At 54.5% G+C, this 24,183-nt stretch overlaps 7 protein-coding genes across 7 annotated transcripts; 2 read left to right on the top strand and 5 right to left on the bottom strand.

Moving 5' to 3' along the window:
- Positions 1-124: 124 nt before the first annotated feature.
- UMAG_12292 (uncharacterized protein) lies at positions 125-3,500 on the bottom strand (the record flags this gene model as incomplete). Its single annotated transcript, XM_011393091.1, has 2 exons — positions 125-1,597; positions 1,710-3,500. The coding sequence occupies 2 exons, from the start codon at positions 3,498-3,500 to the stop codon at positions 125-127; spliced, it is 3,264 nt and encodes a 1,087-aa protein (XP_011391393.1).
- Positions 3,501-5,199: 1,699 nt separating this feature from the next.
- UMAG_04948 (putative glutaredoxin) lies at positions 5,200-5,615 on the bottom strand (the record flags this gene model as incomplete). Its single annotated transcript, XM_011392958.1, has 2 exons — positions 5,200-5,328; positions 5,436-5,615. 2 exons carry the CDS (start codon positions 5,613-5,615, stop codon positions 5,200-5,202), a joined length of 309 nt encoding a protein of 102 aa, XP_011391260.1.
- A 771-nt stretch (positions 5,616-6,386) lies between these two features.
- On the bottom strand, positions 6,387-9,875 carry UMAG_04947 (uncharacterized protein; the record flags this gene model as incomplete). The annotated part of the gene is made up of 1 exon (XM_011392957.1): positions 6,387-9,875. The coding sequence occupies one exon, from the start codon at positions 9,873-9,875 to the stop codon at positions 6,387-6,389; it is 3,489 nt and encodes a 1,162-aa protein (XP_011391259.1).
- Positions 9,876-13,555: 3,680 nt separating this feature from the next.
- On the top strand, positions 13,556-14,456 carry UMAG_11771 (N-acetylglucosaminyldiphosphodolichol N-acetylglucosaminyltransferase anchoring subunit ALG14; the record flags this gene model as incomplete). Its single annotated transcript, XM_011393082.1, has 2 exons — positions 13,556-14,182; positions 14,259-14,456. The coding sequence occupies 2 exons, from the start codon at positions 13,556-13,558 to the stop codon at positions 14,454-14,456; spliced, it is 825 nt and encodes a 274-aa protein (XP_011391384.1).
- A 76-nt stretch (positions 14,457-14,532) lies between these two features.
- On the bottom strand, positions 14,533-16,266 carry UMAG_04945 (uncharacterized protein; the record flags this gene model as incomplete). The annotated part of the gene is made up of 1 exon (XM_011392956.1): positions 14,533-16,266. One exon carries the CDS (start codon positions 16,264-16,266, stop codon positions 14,533-14,535), a length of 1,734 nt encoding a protein of 577 aa, XP_011391258.1.
- An 833-nt stretch (positions 16,267-17,099) lies between these two features.
- UMAG_04944 (cleavage/polyadenylation factor CFT1) lies at positions 17,100-21,893 on the top strand (the record flags this gene model as incomplete). Its single annotated transcript, XM_011392955.1, has 1 exon — positions 17,100-21,893. The coding sequence occupies one exon, from the start codon at positions 17,100-17,102 to the stop codon at positions 21,891-21,893; it is 4,794 nt and encodes a 1,597-aa protein (XP_011391257.1).
- Positions 21,894-22,376: 483 nt separating this feature from the next.
- On the bottom strand, positions 22,377-23,662 carry UMAG_04943 (40S ribosomal protein eS26; the record flags this gene model as incomplete). Its single annotated transcript, XM_011392954.1, has 2 exons — positions 22,377-22,719; positions 23,637-23,662. 2 exons carry the CDS (start codon positions 23,660-23,662, stop codon positions 22,377-22,379), a joined length of 369 nt encoding a protein of 122 aa, XP_011391256.1.
- Between the last annotated feature and the right edge of the window lie 521 nt (positions 23,663-24,183).

The following is a 24,183-nucleotide window of genomic DNA, read 5'->3' as shown; positions in this document are numbered from 1 at the left end:
CGTGTATGATGCTATACCCACAAGCTGTTGTTCATGAACATGACGTGCAGTCGTCCGTAGTCTGTCTTAACAACCACGGAAGGCATGCACAGTGTCGATTATATATGCTCTGCCGGTCTGCTGTTTATAATATAAGATCGTGCGTGCTGCTGCGATCTGGACGCGTCGAAACGCCGCACGCCATCGTGGACTGTGATGGACGTTGCAGTTGCGTACGCACGTGGCTCGGTCTTCGCCAACCAACTGGCTCCGCATAGCTACGAGCACAATCGCCAGCAGCTTGGTCGGCTCGAAGCCGCTCCTCGGCTTCGCAGTGTTCGTGGCGCATCGACTGTGTTGGCAAACGGTCTCGCTCGTCAGATCGCGTTTCGAGGCGCTCGGCGAGCGCATACGCGTCCGTGAACGTGCGCGCCGACTCAGCCGGCTCGTTGCAACGCTGCATCCGCAGAGCTGTCGCTGAGTCCACCACACAGTTGGCGTGGCAGTAGAAGCCGCCAATCGGCAACGCGCGCGATGAAATCAGCGAATCCAGCACGAGCTGAGACGCCTTTGGCATTGGTCGCAACGCGCTACTCGACTCGGTCGACGGCGCATACGCTGTAGTGCTGCTTGGCGCAAGCGAGCCAGCTTGCGATCTGTCTCGCGTCCACAAGGAGCCAGCGCGCATGTCGTCGTTGGCCACATGCGCGCGTCGCTGCGTGTGTGAGTGAGTCGAGAACCGCGAAAACACGCGCGACACGCATTTCGCGGTCCATGCTGATCCATGAGTCGCAGACTCGTTCCGAGATGTGTGAGTGTCACTCTGCAACGCAAAGTGTTGCGCCGGCGTGCTGAATTGGTTGCACCGCTTCCAGGTGCGAGCATCCGTGCCACCAGACGCGACGCCCAGCTTACCCATCGACTTGACTGAAGCTGCAACACGTGCGCCAATCCCACTGCCGCTGCCATCGCCACCGACACCCGCCGATGCTTCTGCTGCCGTCTCTGACGAGCTATCGCACGCGCTCATCTGACTGTACGAATTCGACCCGTCTTTCGACACGCTTGGCGGATACTGTGCGTCGCACGAAGAGTGTGCTTCAGAACATGCGAGCGAGCCTGGCATAACACTAGTGCCAGCGCTGTAACCAGCTGGATCCCAACGAGCACTGTAAGGGTGGACGCCTTGAGAGGCCGATGTGTATGTCTCGCTGCTCTGCTTATTGACAGACGTAATGAGGCTTGTGCGCGAGTCTTTAGGCTGCAGTCGCAAGGCATTCAGCCGACCATGACTCGATCGGTGATCGTGCGAGTGCGAGTGCGAGTGCGCCTCTTTCGACGCCACCTTTCTTGCGCGGCGCTGTGGTCTGCTCCAAGACACCGCATCGTCGTTGCGCCTATCTAGACGCGAAGTGTTCAAGGACAGTGAGGCAAGCATGGATGCGAGCTTGACCTGCGAAGCTGGAAACAGCAGGAATGGCGCGAACAAGTTCAGGCAGTTGAGCACGTACAGCACAGTGAAAAGAGATGCGGCTGCCATCGTAGTGACACCGACCGCCGAGCTGGTTTTGTGCGCATTGCCTGGATAGTCTTTACTGAAAAGAACGGCCATGTATGCCTTCGAGCGCCATTCATCATTTCGTTGATCACGATAAGACAAGTTGAGTCATAAAAAGTGGTCAGCTAGGTGTTGGGCTCAACTAGGACGATCGAGCTCCAAGACGACTTACAGAGTGGCAAGCAAACGCGAAGCATTGCAGCATCACCGCGGCGTGATCGACGATGCAGTTGAAGAGGAAGCGACAGACAGCCACGTATCCGTCATGCGTAGCCATATCCGCGTGCAGCGTGGTGAGGTCCCAAGACGCGAATTCGGGGTCCACTGCCAGTCTCGGTCTCAGCTCGAGCTGCACCGCAGTCTCCGATTCCGTCGGCGAAACCGCGCGCTCGTAGTGTGTCTCGATCTGTACAGAGTGGTGCTGCTCCCGCATAAACTCCTTGTTGCACTGAGCCGGACTTCTGATCGATGAGTTGGCTCGATCTTGCAGACTGGCTTTTTCATGTGCGCTAGCGATACCAACTTCCGTGCTGTGGCTGTAAGAGTGTATCGAGCTCGGGGTCGGCGAAATCCTACCGTGCAAAACCCGTTCGGCATAGGCGACATCTTGCGATGGTGAAGACCGCAACAATGTGCCTGCAGCCTCAGCTGGTGGTGATGGAAGTGGTCCACTGGGTGCCGGAGTCGAGGGTGGTGACCTTGGTGCTGAACGCGTTTGAAAGCTGAACCGATCCTTGCGAGGCGGCGAAGCACCGAAAGCCACTTCGAGGACCTGTGTTGCTGGGCCTGGCAAGGGCGAATGCGGTGCAGTTGACGCTAACACTGCCGTGTCTGGTCGAACAAGTCCATCAGCCTGCTTCGTAGAAAGTGAAGAAGGCGAGCTGCGAAGCTGAACGAGCTCCTTGGCAACAACTCTGACGAGCAGCACCAGTATACACAGGTAGACCACGCCGAGGGTGAATCCACCTACTGCGATCAGGCCTACGTAGATGATTTGCCATTTTCTTTGGTCGAGTGACTCGGCATAAGCCTGGATGGCAATAGCAAATAGCACCATCCTCCATGTAGTGGGTGTAGCTGGATCAACAGCCGAAAAGCCGTCACCGGTAGCCGCATCTAGTCTCGAGATGTATGGGATGGCTTTATACATGTAGGTACGGTAAGCATTGAGTTTGCTTGCACTCAATGCTGCCTTGCACCCAGAAGCAAGACCGATCGTAGTAGCCGAGGCGTAGAGGCAAAAAACCGAGCAGTTCCAAAGCCAAGGCGGTACGAATGGAAGCAAGAGCGCAATGTAACCGAGCGCTGCAAAGAAGGCGGTCGAGAAGATAAATAGCATTTTGATACAGTCCAGCACACCTGGCTCGAGAAGCGCCGGTGATGTATTCGAGCTGCGAATCACGTAGCTCTGGATGGTCTGGATGAAGAGCAGGATCACATAGGCGCTCGTCAGGATCAGATGACAATTCACGCAGGAAGCCGTGATGAACCAGCCCATTCGCGCTTCACTCTTCTTTCCGACCATCTCGCCCGTCCCTGAATGGTTGTTTTCGAAGCATTTTCCCTCAAGGTTGCATGATGGCGTTGATGCTCGGGCTGTGCTCGAGACGAGATTCTCGAATGCTTTGAGCCGCCGCTTGACACGATGAACCTGATGGACCGGATAAGAACGTTGCTCCAACTTGAACAGCCAAAAGGGGACTGAGTTGTTCCTTGAACGATACGCACGCAATGCGAGTGTCACTGTGAAAAACGTTACCAAGTTGACTGTATTGAGCGCCCATGTGAGCTGCCAATAGCCTTTAGGATAGACTTTGAGTGCAAGAGCATCGACAAACGTCGCCAACTCTTGAATTGTGGCGTTGGCGCTGAGAGGGAAGCCAGAAAGACTCGGGCCGAAACTTCCGTCTGGCGCCTTCACGATGTTGGGGAGCGCCAATGGTAGGGGAGAGGCAGAGCCCATAGCTGTGGATAGAAAGCTGGGATAGCCTCAGAGGGCGACAGCGACGAGCGATCTCTAATGAACAGACTGGGAGGGAGAAAGGGAAAGGGAAAGGTCTGTTTCAACCGTGGGAGAATCGAAGAGAAGACGGATGGAAAAAGGTTGTGGTGCGACGCAGAAAGGGCCTCCAATTCATCGTTCCTCGATGAACAATTTGGTGAATATATACGAGGGTTGGTTATTCGCATACTCCGCCTTAGCAAGAACCGAACTGTTGGAGAACTGATCTTCGATTCTGTCGCTTGAAAGTCAGCATCCGAAGGATGATCAGAACCCGGAACAGCCCTTTCCATGATTGGAGTTAGGAAGAGAGGAGCATGCATACTTAGTCGGTGTGATCATTCTTCTGTAAGGGGAGCGTGTCGAGCTAAAACACTCAGATCGAGTAAATCTGCACCTTCTTTGTGCGATGCGTCCGCTTGACGGAGACTGACCACGTCCACCTTGAAACTTAGTAAACCTTCGATAGCGCGATGGCACGGGGTGGACAAAGGCCCAAGCAAAGGTCCGAACGATAGGTTTCGACGGCAACCATGCCTCTGCGCTGTAGTAAGGCCACGGCTTTGCGCGCTAGTTAGTACTACTTTCTGGAGCGATCTGTTCGTGGGCGAGTAGAAAATGAAGGCACGTTCAGGACCGCGCTTCTGCAGCAGGCTTGTCAGCAGGCACAGCAGTGAAGAGAGAGAGGACCAGTGCCAAATGGAATCGCAAACAGATAAGCGTACAAGAGTTGCCAAAGCATGTGATTCGTGGTTGTCTATGAGGCTCAAGTCTTGAGCGTTAAAAGATCGATCTTTCCCTTTTGACGCTGGCGGCGTTGATGGACAATCGTGAATCGCAGAATACGAAATGTTTCGGTTTGTGTCCGCGCTGAATTGCCCGGGACACGGGCCCTTTACATGGCGACAAGAAAAGATAGCGAACCAGCAAGCGATCGCGGTCATAGCGTGCAGTAATGTGAATCGTGAATCACGAATGGCGGCACCTGTCCAATTCAGCACGAGGCCTCGTGATTGATCTCGATGCAACAACGTGTTTTCACACGAGCTGCCGGTCGAAGTAGCGGTGCCGAAATCGGGAGGTCTGCGACGATGAGCGGAAGGAGATCAAAACCAGTACCCGCTGAGTGTTTTGACCAACGCGTCTGCGGTATGACCCTGGTCGGGCGGGCTATGTCAACGAGCCACGATGCAGGAGTACATTGATCAAGGGTCGCGACGCAAGCAAACAAGAGGCAAGCGACCGGTACTTGCTTTCTCGGTCCGGCTCTCATGCAGCCGTCCCCGCCGACGGTTGACTCACACGGCTTTGGAACGTCGGTCGTCAGAGGAAACTTGGGACTCTATCTAGCGCGCGCATTGCTCGCCACGAAACGTGTTGCCCAGTGGCAAAGGCCCACAGACCGGATTCACTGACCAACGTCGCAAGTCGAGCTATACCACGGAAGTTTCTTCTCGTCACTCAACTTTCCATTAAACCATCGTGAAGAGCATCAACCGAATCCCGAGACTCCTAGACTGCATTGACGATCTTGACACTCACGCCGCCACAGCGAATAAGTTTATCGATTCATGATTGCTTTAAGTGTGTTGTCACTACTGCACAATGAACAAGTGCATCGTGTTCGAGCGCCACCGATCATCGCACTCATCGAGACGATCTACTGGAGGAGCTGTTGGAGCTTTCCACTCTTCTGAGCGTCGAGCAGGTCGGAGCAGCCACCGAGGTGTTTCTGGTTGATAAAGATGTTGGGGACCGTACGCTGGCTGGTCTTGTCGAGGAGGTAAGCCTGTCGAAGAACAGTGTCCGCATCAGTATCGCATTTCTTTCTTTCTTTCTCTCTCGCCCTCGCTCGATTTCTCGCTTCGATCTTCACTACGGTGATTGGTAACATACCTGGATGTCGCTGCCTTCGGAACCCATCTGGTCGAGCTCGAGAATTCCGACTTTGCTCTTGTCCAGACCGAGCTTTTCTATGACACTCTTGGCCTGTGAGCAGTAAGGACAATAGCTCTTGCTGAAGACCGCCACGAGGTGCTCCGAGATGAGCTTTTCAGCTGCCTGTTTAGCCGCCATCTTTCGTTCTTGAGTGAGAGAAGTCCAATCGGGTGTACTGCCGAAAACGGACGATGCGATTGAAATTGCTGCGCCTATTGTTGCGATCTGAAAGCACACCCAGCAAGATGTGTTTAATAAAGCGACGGAGATGATGGTGTGAGGACCAGGAGCGTGTAGGCTCTTAGGCCATCTGACGCACACGACAGTCACAGAGTACCAACACCAATCGTGAATGGTACTGTAAATTTCACAAAATCAAGTCGTCAGCACGAACCACGAATCACGAATCAACTTCGTTGCCGATTTACACCACGAACCCCATCAGACACTCATCACTCACGACTGTATACAACACACACACACACACTTTGTCATCATGTGGAGGAAACTTTCAAATATTCGTGATTGCTGTACGAATCGGCCGGCTAAGTTGATATTCACGAATCACATACTCTCGACTCACACACACTGTATCAATCACGAATCCTTAACGTGAAACTTTCAACGTGCAACAGCTACTCACGACTCATTCACGATTTGTGACTCTGGGCTGCACAAACGGATTCCTTCAGCTTTCTGTTGCTTCTGCGAATGATCAGACTTACGCAGGCCGCCCAAATCGAGCCCAATAGACAACACAGTGAACAATACACGATTAAAAAGGTTCAGTAATTTAAAAAATGCGTTCGAGACAACATCGAGAAGATAGGTCAACGTGTACGAATCAGTAACAAAGGGTATCAAGGTTGGCATCTATCGGACGTGAAACATGTTCGACTTGCGGAGTGTCTATGAGACGGTACATCCGCTATTGAACCACCAGCTCTGTCGAAGCTGCTCAATCCAATGCACGACTAGACACAGTCGCAAACGTCGACTGCGAATGGGCAGTAGCTTTGCCTTTTCATGCTCGTCGATGGGCATCACGAGTGCCATCCAGTATCCGAGCCTTTCGACTTCGCCAGCACTGGGCATCGGACCATAGGTGTGGTTGAGACGCGAGAGCAGCCAAGGTGCCGAGCCCGAGCGCAACGTCTCGATGAACGAGGTGCAGATGTCGACGAGCTCCTCGATCGATGGCTCGGCAGGCACAGGCTTGAAGGGAACAAGGCCGCTTACCTCACCGTCACCACTAGTGTCCTGCTCGGCATCCGTGGCATCGGATGCACCATTCGGTGAAGCTACCTGCCCAGTAACCATGACAGGCTGTGCTTCCGATGACGGCGGCTCAGCAGCCGACGATGCGCTGGAGCGATAGATCGACAGCGCGTCGCTTTCTGCTCTTGACATCTCGGGTCGAGCAGAGACGACATCGGACGACTGGTCGTGTTCATCGTGACTTGCCTGAGTGTGTACGGGAGCCGACATTGACGGCACCATGGGACAGGCGTGGGGCTGCTCGATCGATGCTTCGGCTGCCTTCTTGCGATCAAGCTCGGTGCGGCGCAACAGCACGGCGCGTTCGAGCTCAGCCTCCTCTTCGAGCGAAATATCATCAACACGTTCAACACGACCAACTGTGTAGCCATCCAGAGAGCCCTTTTCGAGCAGACGGAAGCGGTAGGATCCGACTGTCTCCAACATGCTGCGTCCATCCGCCAACATCTGCACCGACTTGATCTCAAGCATAGTACCATACTCCTCTGTACCTCCATTCGTCCTGGACGGCAACACCATGCCAAAACGAGGGTTGCCGCTCTCGAGGCATCGACGCACCATGAGACGATAGCGCGGCTCGAAGATGTGCAGGATGGTAGGCATACCTGGGAAGGCGAGGGTGCAGACGAAGATGGGTGTCGACAGTCGAGCTTCGCGCTCCTCCTGCTCTATGGCTACTTTGCGCTGTTCGTACAAGCGCTTGAAGCCATAGTGGTGAGGGGCCGACTCTGGATCATCGTCGACGATGGAATCGGCACGGTGGCGACCACCCGCAGAATCATCGATACTTCTGTCGGAGCCCAAGGCGACCGAAATGCCTGCGTACGTGCTGGTAGCTGCCATGCCAGCAGCAGCCTGTGTCGAATCCGAATCCAACGCATCCTCATCGGAGAAGGTTGCAGTATCTGCTGTAAGGATCTTGAGCAGCGCCGTGTTGGGTCGGTGATCCTGGAAAAAGGAAAAGTTGGGCATGTCGGCTCGACACAGAGGACAACGATCGCCGTGGTCGAGACTGCGGGCAAAGCAAGACTTGCAGAAGGTATGACCACAAGGCGTAGTGAGAGGATTGTAGAGCAGCAGGTAGCAGAGTTGACATTCGACCACTTCGAGCAGCTCAGAATGCAGGGTAGCAACAGACTGAACGAGGGGCTCGCCGTTGGTACCCACCTTGGAAGAAAGCGCGAGGCTTTGCTTAACCTCGAGGGCACGGTGTTGGACATTGGCAGCGTGACTGTCGAGATCGGTGCCTGCATCGCTAGTGGTGGCATCAGCATTGTGGGCTTGGACCACATGACGACGGTGAACAGCTTGGTCGAGCGCCTCAGCGCGCTTGTTGCGTTGCAAGCAAAGGCTCGAGGTGGAGTCTTCTGTGCTCCAACCCGAATTCGAATGGCGTGCGACTGCCTCGTCGGAAAGCGCTCCGGTCTTGGCTGCATTCGCGTCGATTTGCCTGGAGCTGGCTCTGGGTAAAGAATGGGCGCTTGAGACGCTGCCATCACTGCGTCGTCGGCGACGTCGTTTGCGGCGTGCGTTGCCGCGTCTGCGAGCGACGTTGGTGGACAGAAGCGGGCGAGAATAGGCTCCGCCTACACGGTCGGGCCAAAAGCGGTCGCTGTTGTCCTCGTCGGAGTGCTCGTCGTCAGTGACAACGCAAAGGGTGCGGCTATCCCTGTCGTCGTCATGTTCGAAATGCGCAGAAGCACGGCGAACTGTGTTGCGCTGTCTGGTCTCAAAGCGCATGTCATTATCGATGCGTTGCGCAAAGCCATCGTCGGAGTCAGAGGCTGTGGCACGCACACCTCCAACCGTGCCGCTCTCAAGATCGGATTCGTTTTGACCAAAGACGCCCATGCCAGCGTTCGACGAAGAGCGAGGATGAGGGCGATGAGCTGCCAAAGAGGCACCTGGGGCGCGGACGCTTGACCTATCAAGAGGGGACCTGCGGCGTCTACGTGTGGCTGCGCGAGCTCGAGAGCCTGTGGACGGACGTATCGAGGTAGAGAGCACACTAGACGCGGCTGCTGTGCGACGGACTCTAGCGTGGTGCGACCGCGGACTGGCGACCGAGGCTCCAGAGGAAGCAGGCAGGCTAGGTCGCTGGTGAGGAGAACGTGGGAGTGGCGAAGAAGCGTATCGCGTGAGGATGGCTACGGCCTTGCTGAGGGTGACGTCGGTGCGGAGCATGTTACTGGTCGCCAAGGAGGGAAGCAGAGTCGTAGCGGTCTGATGAAGCGTATTGGAATGCGGCGGCTCGACACCTTGGGGTGGAACGGCGAAAAGGTGAGCTTTGGACCGGGTCTGTGGGCCGATGACGGTGAGCCTGAGCGGGTGGTCGGCGACACCCATGACAAAGCCGTCGACGGGCGGCGCTCCAGGACCAACGTCTTGATCGACCAATGGGAGCCTTTCGGTATAAGTGGGAATGAGGCCATAACGGGGCAAGTGGCCCGCCCAGACGCCAATGCCGCGGCCAATGGCGGAACGAGGACAACCAGACGCAGAGCAGGGCACCGTCATGGGACTGAGGGGAAGACGAGGCGGAAGATGAGTAAAACACGGCAACGGCAGAACCTCGTGTTCGGCAGGGATAGAGCTGGGTAGCACACGGTCCTTGATACACTGCAAACACGATGAGTGGCCGCAGGGAAGAGTGACAGGGTCGTGGACCGGTCGATGGCAGTCATAGCAGGTGGCGAGAGTCAAGAGAACAGTAGCGAGTTCGCGAGCACGTCGACGTTGGGCTGCGGTGGGTAGACGACCTGTTTGTGGCTGTGGCTGCGTAGACGAGGAAGATGAGGCTAGTGGAGTTGACTGCGGAAGGCGAGAATGAGTGACGAGGGACGAAGACGCTGCGAGGGCATCGTGGGATGGATCTGGTTGTGCGTATGCGGCTGCGTGGGTGTGCGTCGCAGGTGAAGAAGCTCGCTCCGTGCTGCGCGAATCCCCAGATGACTGTGCATTTTGAAGAGGCGACGGCATGTGTTGGTCACAAGAGGCGACGGGGGGAGGGGTGTGTTGACGACTTTTGGTGGGGGAGCTGCCAGACGGCTGGCTATTGGAGGCACAACCGCCATCGCAAGCGTGGCGATGATGTTGGTGTTGTGTGGATGCTGTGCTCATGCTGAATTCGTCATGCTCAGAATGAGAAGGCGTCTGGCCAGATGAAGGAGTAAGAGGGAGTGGTAGGTGGACCTAGCGAGGACGCCGTAAAAGCCAAATGCTTTTGAGGGATGAATTGGCGACGAGCAGGATTGCTACTAGTGATACGATGAGGGAGATATGGGGTGATCACGGTAAAAAGGACCTGATGGCGTCGATGTGGATGATTGACAGCGTCGATGACTCCAAGATTGTGAGCGAAAAGGTTACCAAAGCGATGCTCGCTACGTAGGCTTCTGTAAGGCGATCAGTTGAGAGCGAAAGCGTATTAGATTGATTGAAGAGCGGGACAGTGTGTATGGTGCGCTTGAGGGGCGTGTAATTGGGGGAAGATAAGGAAAGCCAGGTTGGCGCAGCAGGACGGAAAGGGTGAAGGTGCGCAGTGGACGGGTCTAGGTTGTAAGTGGCACGTGAGGTGGTAAGCGCGCACAGAAGGCGGTCGAAAGTGACTGTCTGATGGCAGTTGGACGAGACAGGGTCGAGCCCGGACTGGTGGAGCGCTGGTGGTATGAAGAGCGATTCGCGACGAGGCAACAAGGGAGCGCTGGAAGCTGGTTTGCTCGGTAAGCTAGAAGAAAGTGGGGCTTAGCTAAGCGATGTCTCTGTCTGCTGCGACGAGAATATGGGAGGAGATGTAATCGTCGGCCGCACACGATTGGGCAAGCAAGGGCGGACCTAGGGATTGGTGGATTGGTTCTAGATGAGATTGGCGGTATCAAGACGAATGCGAATGCGAATGCGAATACGAATACGAATGCGAGGCACAGGGTGAAAGAGTACGAGTTGGTCGCCAACCAGACAGAGAGCCAGATCCAGATCGACGAGATGTCCGAGTGTAGCTGAAGCAGATGATGGTGTAAGGTGTGTGAGTGAGCGACACCGAGAGGAATGAATCGTGAATGGCCAAGATTGAACAATTGTCAATTCGTAATTCATGATTGCTGATGAGCTCTGCTCGCGTCAGCTTCCAAGCCGAGCGATGCGCTGACGAATCGTGAATCGTGAATCGTTAATCGTGAATCGTGCTCTCATTCAACATTCGTGATTCAAGCAAGCATTCATGATTTATCCAAGGTAGCGTGCGCGCACCGAATAAAGTACGATTGACTCGTGACTGGTGTGATGCCTGCAACGCCAGCCAAAAGTGGTGTTAGGATGCACGATGGACTTGGCTTTTGTCTTTGTTTTTGTTTTTTATAATTATCATATTCATAATCGACTTGTTCTCTCACGTCTTCGCTCGTGGTTGTTGTTCAGAAGCGCGTTTCATCTGTCAGCTCATCGTGCATTTAACTAGTCACACAGCGCTGTGCAATGCGGTTACATGTGCCAACATCCACGACCGTCACAGCATCCATCGGCTTGAAAGCTTAGCACTTGAATCTTGACGTGCTCATCCATCGGTACGATCCCCTCGAATCATTCACCTACGCTGTGGGAAAAGCCAGAGTGAGAGTGGCTACAGTGTGGGCGTCGGATGGCCCGCTTCAATTCGTGATGAGAGAGAGCCGACGGGTAAGGCGCACAATAACAAATCACTCGAGTTAGTCACGAGTACGTTATTTGCTTAGCATAAGCATGCAATTTAGGGTTATGCCATCCACGTCAACGTCGGCTCCACCTTGTCACATTGCCTGCCATCTCGGTCTTGTCCGTCCGTACGAGTCCACCCTGTCACGGTATAGGAGCACAGAGCTGCGACAAGCCGTGAGCTTAGCAAAGCACAATCACAATCACACCCACAACTACAACCACAGCCCATCTCGTATGTCGATGCTCCTCTCCAAGCCCAAGTCAAAGTATCTTTTGTAACTTATTGGCCATTGTCGTGCTTCCGAGACAAGGCAAGGGGCGGGCCGATTGCAGTTCTCAACGCCGACTTGTCCGCCCAACCTCCGATTTGCACGGCCAATGTAGTCGGCATCGGAAAACAAAAATCGACCCTCTGAATCCCAAAAACGAAAATCACGAATTGAGAGGAAAAACCCCCCGCCCCGCTCGTTTCTGGTTTGTCAGCCCAGATTTGACGATTCAAGCCACGTACAGCTAGCTAGCTATTCACGATTGGTCCGGTCCTGCATTGCTCAGCAATTCCGTGTTGGGATCACTTAGCGTAAGCACCCCCGACTGATGCTTGGTGCTGCTCTTTTGATGCTCCTTTGATGCTCGCAACTCGCATCTCATTCGTGATTAGATGAGACTGCAGATGAGCATCGCCTTGACCTCGGCTCTCATACTCTCTCTCTCTCTCGGTTTTACGCTTTATTGCCTCGAAATTTTTACCACAGAGGTTGACCCTGTTTGCCAAAAAGTCAAAATAAGTTAACTTAAGTCGTGAGTTAGCAACGCAAAGCATGCTCCCCGCGTTTGGTCAACTGCAGTCACGGTTGAATCACCGCACGCCGTCTTTCGTGAACTTACAGCGACAGTGAACCCACTTCGCCTTGCTCACTCACGAACTGGTGATGCTGCATCGCTGAGCAACAGCAGAAAATCACGCAGACGAATGATACCCCCAGCGTGAATCGTGTCTGTTCGACAGGCGCCAACGAGTCAGGGGCATCCACCTTGGCCTGTCTAGCGTCAACACCCGCGACTGTGCTTGAGCGTCGCCTTCCAGAGACATGGTAGCTCAGCAAAAGTGTGAGTCACAAAGTGTGAGCGTTTTATCGGTCGAGATTGAGCGACTCAAGTGCAAATCATTCTTGGGTTTCGTGTCTCGGCGCAACAAGTTACGTGGTTACTCCCAGGAGGCCAAACGCTGCCAGCATCTCAACCGAGACCAGCACAGCGTGCTGTAATCTGAGACCCTGCCTTGTTTTTGCCTGTTTGCCTCACTATCAAGCGTGTCAGATCCGGACCGTGACGACGTGACACTGGCGACAAAGTGAGACTTGCCGTTCCACTCGTGACTCGCCGCGATAGCTTTGTCAGAAGCCAAAGCCACATCCGCCCATCTACGCCCCTCGGTGTGCCGCTCTCTCAACCACCTTGCAGTCACTCTGTTAGACAACGAACTGTAGCATCGAAAATGTCGGATGTTCCGTAGTCAAGCACGAAGTCAATTCAACTTGGCTCGACTCGGATGCAAGTACGAGAGACGAGGGCTGTCAAAGGAGAGCCTGGCGATAGACGTCAAATTCAACTGCATCATAGCATCACGAATGAACCTGAACGTGAACCTTTTTCTCAGACGAGCTTCGAATGGCGAATACCTCGTGCCTGATGCGCTGTGTGCTTTTTTCAGATCGAATATTGTTTAGCGATCTAACAAGTAAGAAGGCTTGGCGTGCCATCACACTCCCGACTACGTTTTACTCATAAGTCACGGTCGTGAAAAAGCTGCTGTAGAATGCTTAATGCGGCCCCTTGTTCACTCACGACTTTCTCGAATCACGATTCACGATTCACGATTCACGATTCACGATTCACGATTCACGATTCTCGATATTCACGATTTCACGATTTCACGATTTCACGATTCACGATGTAGATTCACGATTGGACCCTGACGAGGGCATTTGCATGGCTTGAGCGTCTTGACAGGACTCCATCTGTCGATTCACGATTGGCCATCTTAGCCCACGCTTGCTTCTTCGATGAGCACCAGAATGCTGCGCACCAGTCCCTAGTAACGCAAAATGGATAGGCTCGCAGACAAGCTCGAACAGGGCAAGCTTTACCTCCGACGACCCATCCATCAAGTCTTGCCTCCTAGCCTATTGCTCCACCTTGTACCGCCACTGCCTCCTCTACGCTACATCCTGGTCGGGCTTGCAGCTCTGTTGCTTCTGCTGCTTCGAGTCTGGCTGATCCTTCCTGGAACAAGTCACCGTCGAGCAGCGCAAAAGCCGACAACGCATCGCAGTTATACCGTGGCTGCCTTCCTCGGATCCGGCGGACACACCACTGAGCTGCTGCAACTCGTCTCGGCATTACCGACGCAACGCTACGCTCGGCGCATCTATCTCGTTTCGTCAGGTGACCGGTTCAGCTGGAAAAAGGCAAACGACCTAGAACGTACCCTATCTGCAGACCGCACTTCTTCGGCCCATGTGCTCCAAATTCCTCGCGCAAGAAACGTTCACCAGAGCTTTGTCACGACGCCCTGGACGCTGGCGAAAAGCATCGCATTTTGCCTACACCACGTTGCCTTGCGTCCACTTACTCGACCTTGCAACAAAAGCAACCGTGTCTTGGCAGATGTAATACTCATGAATGGTCCAGGCACCTGCGTTCCCATCGTCATCGCAGTATACCTTCTTCGAGTAAGTTGTCCTTTCCACCCTCTCAGCTCACTCGCCTTCGAGATGCACTCTGACGCCTCATACCGGATTGCAACAGGTCCTTGCTCTACCTTCACCCAAGCTCATCTACGTCGAGTCCTTCGCTCGAGTCAAATCGCTCTCGCTCACCGCAAAGTTGATCCGACCCTTTGTCGATCGTTTCGTGCTCCAGTGGCCACGACACGCTTCCGACCTCACACCAGCCGTCAAAGCAAAAGCAACGCCAAACACAGTCTACTCTGGTTGGCTCGTCTAAAGTGTATCTTCCACAGGCACAACTTCCATCCTGAAAGTGCATTCGCTTTGCATACTTGTGCTCAACAAATAGAGCTTTACGGTGCTGGCTTGGAAGCCGCTCCTCCCCATTGACGCTTGTGGTTCGAGTGGGTCGAATTGATCGAGCTGAGTTCGTGCGGCTGTCCCTTGGCTCCGCGTTGTCTTTGCTGCTGTGAAGCTCGGCCATCGTTTGTGCCCCGATCGTTGCGGCTCCCTTTTCCGTTCCTGGCGCTGTCGTTTCCATTGCCGTTCAACGCCGCCCTTGTACTTCCATCCTTGGCTGCTCTCGAGTCCGAGTCCCCACTCGCTTTTGGCTTGTCCGACGTCTCGTTCCTTCTGGATGTAGTGCGCCCATCCTGATCGCGCTCCCGATCACGCTCACGGCCCTTGTCTCGACGATGGTCATCCCTCCGATCGCCTTGTCGCTCTCGAGCATCTCCGTCTGCGCGTCTTCGGTCGGCTGACGTCGCAGCTTCTCGCTTGCTTGCTTGATCGCGCGTCGACGAATCGCCTTCCCGTCGGTCGCTGTCTGCGTATTTTGCCGCCGCTCTTGCACTGTCGCCTCCAGGACGCCAAAAGTCCGCTTTCTTACGATCTCGCGGTGCGGCGTCTGCTGACCAACTGCTCGTCGCACGAGCTCCACCTCCACCCTCCTCCTGGCCACGATCGTCTCGATCCATACGCTGACGCTTTGCATCGTCTCTGCCGCTCTCTCGTCGATTTGATTCACTCTTGGATGCTTGCTTGGACAACCCTTCCTTTTCATGACGCTTTTCGTTGTCGTTTGCACCTCCTTTGTTGCCGTGCTTGCGCTTTCCTTTGGGCCCCTCTTGTTTTGGCTGTGCGCCGTTCGATCGCTGTTGTTGGTTCTGCTTGGACGCTGCTTCCTTTCCCGAGTCGGCGGGCTCCGTCTGACGCTGAGCGGCACCTTTGATACTGATGCCCTGCGACGCTTTGTCCTTCTGTCGCTGCTGCTTGCCTCCCTTGCTGTCCTTGGGTACATCCTGCTTTCGCTCAACATCCGGCTGCTTCGCTTGTGCCGCAGTAGGTCCAGAATCGCGTCCACCGCGTCGGTGTTGCCAAGATTGCTGCTCTTTGGCTGCTGCAGCCACAATCTTGGCCTTTTCAGCGTCCCTGGCGCGTTGTGACTTCTTTTTCTTTTTTTTCTTCGGCTGCTGTTGCTTCTGTTGCTGCTGTTGCGGCCGATCACTACTACTCAAGGCCGCGGTCCGTTTCGAGTCACCTTTGGTGCCGGACTGTGACGAGGCGATCGGTTTGGTCCACCTGCTCTCACCCGTATCTTCGTTGTAGTAATACACTTCGCCTTGACCAGAGCGGGACTTGATGGGTATCCAGCCAGGTAGCAGGTCTTCTGGTGTACATTCACCATCACCAGCAGCATCCATCTGTTTGGGCACGTCGGCGCTCCTGTCGGCATCGGTGGATGAGCAAGCTGTTACACTGGCTCGCTGACCGCGTACTTCATGCTCTGGCTGCGTATCCTCGGCTTGCACATCAGAGTCCTCTTTAGAGTCCTCTGTACGCTCTTTTTCAAGCCTCGATGCAACAGCTGCTGCGTCATCGCTGACGGCTGTTGTAGCTGAAGGAGCGGCTCCGTCGTGAGTGATTACTAGTGTTGACGGCGTGGACTCCTCTTTTAGAGTCGCACCTTTGGAATCTTCAGAGCGTGCGGCCAAATTGTCGGGGATGATGCCCACCTCATCCTGACCAGCGACGGGTGCAACCAGCTCCTCCTCGCCGTAATCGATGGCTTCTTCGTCTTCGAGCATGATTCCTACGTCTATCTAACGATCCACTTTGGCAGTCAACGACTTTCCAGATCGATCCGTGTGAGTCCAAGTTTGATGGTGACGGGTGCTGGTCCGGAGCTGATCGAGCGTGGACGAGTAAAGAGAGGAGGAATTCAAGTTGGGCCTCCCCCAACATCGCAAGTGTGCTGCTCTAGTCAATCGCAGCTCTCTTCAGACCCTCTTTTCTCGTTTGACGAGCAAAGCCGCTTCAGGCACAGAGGCACAAGCCAGACGCGTCGTAATTTGACACGGTGAATGCAATCACAAAATCACGAATCACGAATAATCACGAATCGCAAATTGTGAATCGTGAATTTTCCATGTTCTTCGTGCTTGTTTGTGAGTGTCCACAGATCCCGCCTTTGGCTTAACAGCTGCACCGTAGCGCACACGGCATACGGCACACGGCACACGGTGCGGCGTGCACGGTGCTTTGTGACTTGATTCACGATTCGTGACTTTGTCTTGGCTTTTCTCGTCTGTGGTTCAGTCGGTTCACAATTCGTGATTCTCGGAAGTCGGTTCAAAGCTGAGGGCTGGTGGTGTTGGACAGCAGAGCTTCCAACTTTGACGTCGTGTGTTCTTGCTCAGCTCCTGTGTTCTTGCTCAGCTCCTTGACCATTTCTTTCATCACTCACACACGCATAGCTGCCGTCTCTGTCTAGCAACCATCAGACACGCTACTTCGACCCTCGTGTGCCCTACTCTTTTTTCGCCTGCGACCTCTCGAATTCTATACGACAGCTTACGACAGGCTTAGAAACAGCACAAAGCGTGCTCCGACTCCATCAACATTTGTCATCACACACAGCATGGCGAGCGGATATCACCACCAAGAGCTCGCTCCATCAGGCTGTAGCCATGCTATCTTCCTTCATTTGCACTATCACAGCCCCGCCCCTTCCACCTCACAACAGGCGTACCAGCATCGAGGGCGTCTTCAGACTCAACTCGTTACAGCTCGCGACGATGTGCTCACGATCTACGATGTCTATGGGCAGCCACATGCTTCCGCTTCGACCATCCCCGGTATCAGCCGTCACACTGCAACATCATCTGTCTCTTCAAATACTTCCGCCTGCTCGCACAAAAATCTCGTTATTTCTCGCAACCACACCCTCTTTGGCGCCGTCACCGGATTGCAGCGTGTGCAAACCCTCGCTAGCGACAAGGACAACCGTGACCGTCTGCTCGTCTCCTTCAAGGATGCCAAGCTTGCACTGCTAGAATGGAACGATGCGATCGACGATCTCGAGACCATCTCGATTCACACCTACGAACGTGCTCCCCAGCTGCTCAACCTTGCGCCGCACCTCTTTCATCCCATCCTCAACGTCGATCCCTTGTCGAGATGTGCTGCCTTGCTCCTTCCACACGACTCACTGGCCATCCTTCCCTTCTATCGTGATGCAGCAGATTTCGACTTTGACTTGGACGACCATCTCGAGATCGCTAAAGACGATGTAGCAGCCGTAGTAGCTGCTGCTGATCTGCAGAGTTTGCCCTACTCGCCCTCGTTCGTACTTACCATGCGTGAAGTCGACCCCAAAATCCGTAACCTCAAGCACTTTTGCTTTCTTCCTGGCTTTCAGAAGCCTACAGTTGCCGTCCTCTTCTCGCATAACCCCACCTGGACCGGCCTCTTATCCGAACGCAAAGACACTTTTTCCGTATATCTCTTCACTCTCGACCTTTCCGCATCGCTCGACGGCGCCACCTTCAGCTCTTCCGCCGAGGCTTTGGACGATGGGACTGCTCGATCTGCACATCCTGTCGTTACTACGAGTACACCACTCCCATACGACTGCCTCTACATGGTCGCCTGCCCACAGACGCTGGGAGGTGTTATCGTAGTCTGCATGTCTTCCCTCCTTCACGTCGACCAGAGCGGTAGGGTCATGGTGACAGCCCTCAACCAGTGGTTCAAGACCACGTCAGCTATCGAACCCGAGTCCATTCTCGAGTTGAGCGACATTGCCGACCTGCAAGGCTCTCAGCTCGTCTTCACCTCTAAAACACAGGGTGTACTCACCCTCGTCAACGGTGAAATCTATCGCTTCCGTTGCCAGACGGATGGCCGAAGCGTCGAAGGGATCCGTCTCGAGCGCATGCAAGAATCCTTCCCCGCTTCACAAGATCTTGTCGACGCTACAGGTCCACCGCCTTCCTGCCTCGCTGTCGCATCGCATCGTGACATTGTCACCTCGAGTTTGCACGCAGACTCCGTTGCCGACATGCTCTTCTGTGCCTCCATGGCCGGCGATTCGTCTCTCTACCATCTGGTACCTGTCAAAAAGCCTTTGAGACAGGACGACGAGGTACAAGCCGACCAAATCAAGGAAGAGCTTGCCCCCACCTCCATCAACGACATGGACCTCGACCTGGATGACGACCTCTACGGCACCTCGGATGTTTTCGGTAGCACAAAAGCAAAGAGCGCTACCAAGGAGCAGACCGTCATCACTGTATCCAAGGTCGACCAGATTCGCTCCTACGGTGGACTCCACAGCTTTACTAGACGTAAGCTCACCACTGACGAGCCGGGTTCGTCCAAACGCTACGGTCTGGTAGGCGCTTGTGGTTCCGGCAACCAAGCTGGTCTTGTCTACTTGGATCCTCGATTCGTGCCAGAGTCTCGTCGAGAGCTTGTGGCGGCCACGTCGTCAAAAGAGCAGGCAGGCCATTCCGACGAATCTGTGCCCGCGTTTTCCAAGGTGTTTGTCGTCGGCAGTGACTCTCACGGAAGCATACGCATGATCGGCTCGCGATCGAGCACCGACTCTTCCATCGCATTCTCATGTTCAGCGCAGATTCGCAACCCAACGTCGTCGCAGCAGCAAGCCGTCTACACCGACATCAAACAGCTCTCGGAAGGTGCGACAATCTGCGCTGGTGGACTTGTGGGTGGAGATGCGGTAGCACGTATCACAGCAAACAACCTGCAAATCTTGTCTCTGGATTCATTCGACGTGCTCAGCGAGACGGTGGTCATCGACCCGGATCAGGGTACCATTCTCCATGCCAGTTTGGACGCAGACCAGTTCGCTGTTGTACACACCTCGGAAGGCGCTACTTTGCTGTACAGATACGATGCGTCGCAGTCACAATTTGAATTGGTCGATGTGTCCACAGCTCTGGGTACGACTTCGGCGGTTCTCTCTGCGAATGTTTTCAGAGATTCCTACGGCGATATGGAGCGGGCTCGAGGATCGAGTTCCGATGCAAATGCGCCCACCAAACTAGCGCCATCCGCTAACAAGTCTGTAGCTGCACCCCGCGCCCTATCGTCCTGGCCGAACGATGATGAAGAGGTTGACTACGGTGAGGACGATGAAGAGCCCCCACGCCCGCCTGCGCTTCCTGCCAATGGCGACCGCAAGCATCTCAACGGAGGCAAAGCGTCATTAGCCGAATTGGCTCCTTGTTACCTCTTCGTGTTAGACTCGGACGGCGTGAGCCGCATCTGGTCGCTTCCTGAGGTTGAGCTCGTCTGGCAGAACGCTAGCCTCTCCGCGCAACCGCAAAGGTTGCGATACGAGCAGCACGGACACGCCGAACTTGCGCCCGAGCAGAAAGCCGTGCTGACGATGGCAGTGGCTCGGCACATTGGTGACATGCTCTGCATCGTCTCACTTACCAGCGACCACTTTCTCGTCATCTATCGCAGCAACGCATGGGCGTCTGCTGACGAAGTGGAAAAGTTGAAATCTCAAGCAGACCGAGAGCGCCGCGAAAAGGCGTGGCGACTCACGTTTAACAAGGTGTTTGTGCTGATGCTGTCAGTGCCAGCCGGTGGGGCTCGATCGTTCGATTCGGACTCAGGCACTTCAACGGTCTACAGATCGGGAGCTGTGCAACTCGAAGCGTGTATGATTGCTGCTCGTGTCGAGCATCATGGAGCGAGTTCCAACGCATTCGTGGTTCTTGGCGGAGGTCGAGAAGCGCAAGCGAGCGTGTTGTGCTGGACGGAAGCGGGCGGATATCGACTGTTGGATTGGCCGGACAGAGATCTTTCTAGTCTTGCATCGATCTCTGCCCCGCTCGCCAGCACTGGGTCGGTTAACGCCGATTTTGTCTTCTGCGATCGTGCGGGCCGACTCTATCTGGGCCGACTCCCTGCAGGTCTTGACTCTTCCACCGCCTGGCCATCCAGCGTGGTCCGCACAGGGCGCGAATATACAAACGTAGTAGCGCACGATCCTACCTCGACTGTGATTGCCGCATCGGTGTCGCCCTGTCGGTTTATGCTGTTCGACGAAGACGGTGAAGCGATTCATGACGAACAGCCGAACTCGACGCTTTATCCGAGCGTCTCGCAACGTGGATCGCTGGAATTGTTTATCTCGCAACATGGCAGCACGCCTGTGGACGGTTATGAGTTTGAAGCCAACGAAACCGTGACTTCGCTCGAAATCGTCACTCTGGATTCACCTTCGACCGTGTCGGGCAGGAAGCAGTTCGTGGCGGCTGGAACGACGACGTTCCACGGCGAGGATCGCACTGCCAAGGGCAGCGTCTACCTGTTTGAGATCATCTCGGTCGTTTCGGCTGCCTCGGAGCTGGGATCAGACTTACGGCTGAAGCTGGTTTGTCGCGACGATTCGCGTGCGCCGGTTACGGCGATTTCGCATATCAACGGATACCTGATCAGCACTTGTGGTCAGAAGCTCTACGTTCGAGCGTTAGAAAAGCAAGAATGGCTTATCTCGATCGCGTTTCTGGACTGTCCCTTCTACATCACCAGCATCGAGGTGGTCAAGAACCTGGTGCTGTTGGGCGACTGTAAGCGTGGGTTGGGCTTGTGGGCGTTTCAGGAGGATCCGTACAAATTTGTCGAGCTCGCCAAGGCCGAGGATGGGTGTGTGGGGGTGGGCGCGTTTTTGGTCCGTGATGAAAAGGTCTCGATGCTTTCGATAAGTGGGTCTAGACTCGGTGGCGATGCGAGCATGGAGGCGTCGGCGGGAGTGATAAGATTGTACGAGTATGCGCCGCATCTGGCGGTGGGTGGTAAGAAGCTCGTGTTGAGGAGCGAGTTCCAGACAACGTCGGAAGCGGTGGCGAGAGTCGAGTGCAGTGGTCGTTGGCTGTCGGATTCCGAGCTGCGGGGTAGGGAGACGTTGCGAAACAAGGTGGTCTTTGCAAAAGCCAATGGGTCCGTAGAAAGCGTTGCTGCTGTCGATGAAAAGGTGGGCAAGCGTTTGCATCTTTTGCAGGGCCAATTAGTGCGGTCGGTGATGCACACGGCTGCGCTGAACCCGAGATCGTTCCGGATGGTCCGCAATGATTACGTGCCACGCGCGCTCGTCAAGGGTGTACTAGATGCAAGGCTGTTGGACGAGTTCATGCGACTCAGCAGACCCAAGATGCTCGAAGCCGTCAAGACGCTCGTTGGAATGTGGGATGGCCTCGACAATCTCAAGCCACCCAAGCGCAAACGCGACGCGCTCCATCCCGACACAGACCAGCCTGATGATATCCATCACCAAGACAGTGACCATGACGATTTCCAAAAACAGGACCACCTCCGTCTCCTCTCGCAACACAAGCGTGTCCAGTTGGTCCTCAAGGACTTGTCCCGCCTACGATCCGGTTTCGAACGCGTGTAAGCAGAGCGTACATCACATCACACTCACTTTTACCATCCGCTTGGCCTCAGCGATCCGTGGCCAATTGGAACTCAAGAGTCACAACAATACAGTACATCGACACAACCTAAGCGTGCCATTCCCTTCGTGATTGCCCGTCGTTTGGATCCAACTGACCAGTCTACACAACTCAAACAGCTCTGACGCCTCGCCACCCATCTCACACCTCTTGCAATCAGTCCGTGTGCTTCCAGCGTTGATCCACTTGAGGCTTGTACAACGCTTCAAATGATCAACTACAAGATGTGAGCTACAATCAAGATTTCGGAGAAAAGAGATGATGGCATTTGCTTAGGTTGTGTATGAGTGTCATTTCTTCACCAACAAAGGAGAAGAGGGTGATGACATTTTGTGAGACTAACACGTTGATGATACGAGGTGAGTCTGGAGAAGAAAAGTACAAGGGAGACAAGCAAGGGTCAAGGCAGCGCGAAAACGGATCGATTAAGCGCGGCTGGCCTGGAGCTGGGCAACGGCGGGGTTGATCTTCTTGCCGTCCTTGTTGTAGCGAACACGAGGAGGGGGCAGACGGCTGCGACGACCCTCGCGCGATCGCACACGCACAATGTGAGCGTGAATCGCGCACGAGACACAGTAGACCACCTTGATGTACAGCTTGGGCAGAGCGTACTCCTGGTACACCGAAGCCTCGGAAAGATCACGGATGGCAGCAGCCTCAACAATGTTGCGAACAGTGAAGCGCTTGATAGCCTTGTCCTTGGGCACCGCGCGAGCACAGTTGGAGCATCGCACAAAAGTGACGTGGCCTCGGCCGGACTTGTTGCGGCTGTGCATGACGAAATAACAAGAAATGGGGATAGGTGTGAGCAAACATGCGCTGGAAATCTTTGGTCGCAGGAACGTCGATAGTTGCAACAACCGAATCACACGCCAAGGGCTAGACGCTGAGCCTCGCCTTATGCCGGAGCTGAGTCATGCACATGTGTCGTTGTCGGTAGGTCGAGCATGGTCAAGCAACAGGAAGCAAAAATCCTTCGAACAGGATGTGGTGCATCGATCCATTGACGGCAGAAAGGAAAGCGATGGGAAGAGCGAGACATGGCCGAGCCAAATCGAAGAGAGTCTTGCCATGTTCCCATCAAAGTGGATTTGCAGAGTTGAGCCTTCAGGCACATCCGACATCACCTCCGATGTGGTGTGACCCCAGAAGCTGTTGGAGCGCTTAGATCATCGCGATCACAGCTGATCGGTTATCTGCTCTGTCACATCGTGGAAGCTGATTCGACTTGTTCTCGTTTGATTGAAGCAGAACCTGCTTGCCCATCCACGTTCTGCTGTCTTTCTGATCCGTCCCGTATCCTGGCTGTGGCCGTGCAGTCGCATAGTAGGCGCGAGCTAATGATGAAGCGGTACATGTACCATGCTCTTCTGCGCCTCTTGACACCTGCAATCACACAGAAGGCGCCAAGTGAATGTCGTCTGGATCATGGTAGTAGCCTTCAGCTTGCCGAGCTGAGCTGAGCTGAGCTCGCCAGCGTACTGAAGAGCAATGGCTCATACAGACGCCTCGATGCTCTCTGTTGGATGTGATTTGTGTGCTATAGTATCATGCCGAACAAGCACTTCTGACTTCGACTTTGGCTGCGGTTGGACTCTGCTGATGCTGGCGGTGGGCCTCGGCGTGGTGATCTGGTATTGTTGCAATGTCTATGCTATGCATTGCGAGGTGTGTCGATAACTTACCCGCCGGATCTTCTCTTCTTAGTCATTTTGGATGGTCTTGATGGTGAGAAGCAAGAAGGTGATGTCGAGCGCGCGCTTGGCTGTTCTTGACACACACTCGCTCTCTCTCGCTCTAGCTCTGGCTCTCTCTGGCTCTGGCTAATTTGGCTGGATGCTGACTACAGTCGCTAGCTGACGAACTGCTGCTCAAACAGCGCACTGGTCGACTGTCACTCGATTTGCCCTCACTCGCGCAGAGTGTCGGTGAGCAACGCTGTCTTCTGTTTAGTCTGATGCGGCAGACTCAAAGCCAGTGTCTTGTGTACTTCTGTAACTCTTCGCCCACTCGCAGAGCCTGCGCGAGTGCAAGCCACAAGAAGAGAGAGCCTAAAGTCAAAGAATTTCTCTCCAAATCTAAATGACCAAACCTCGGCCGTTCTTCGAGCGAGGTCATGTGATAAGCTATATAATTTGGGTCAGAATGTGTCGCCGAAAGAACTGAGAATCCCACAACTAGCATCATGAATCACGTGAATCACGAATCACGAATCACGAATCAAAAAACCCA

Source organism: Mycosarcoma maydis, chromosome 15 (genome assembly GCF_000328475.2).
Source record: "Mycosarcoma maydis chromosome 15, whole genome shotgun sequence".
Taxonomy (NCBI): Eukaryota; Fungi; Basidiomycota; class Ustilaginomycetes; order Ustilaginales; genus Mycosarcoma; species Mycosarcoma maydis.
Note: the sequence above shows the minus strand (reverse complement) of the source record. Positions and strands in the feature narration are given on the sequence as shown.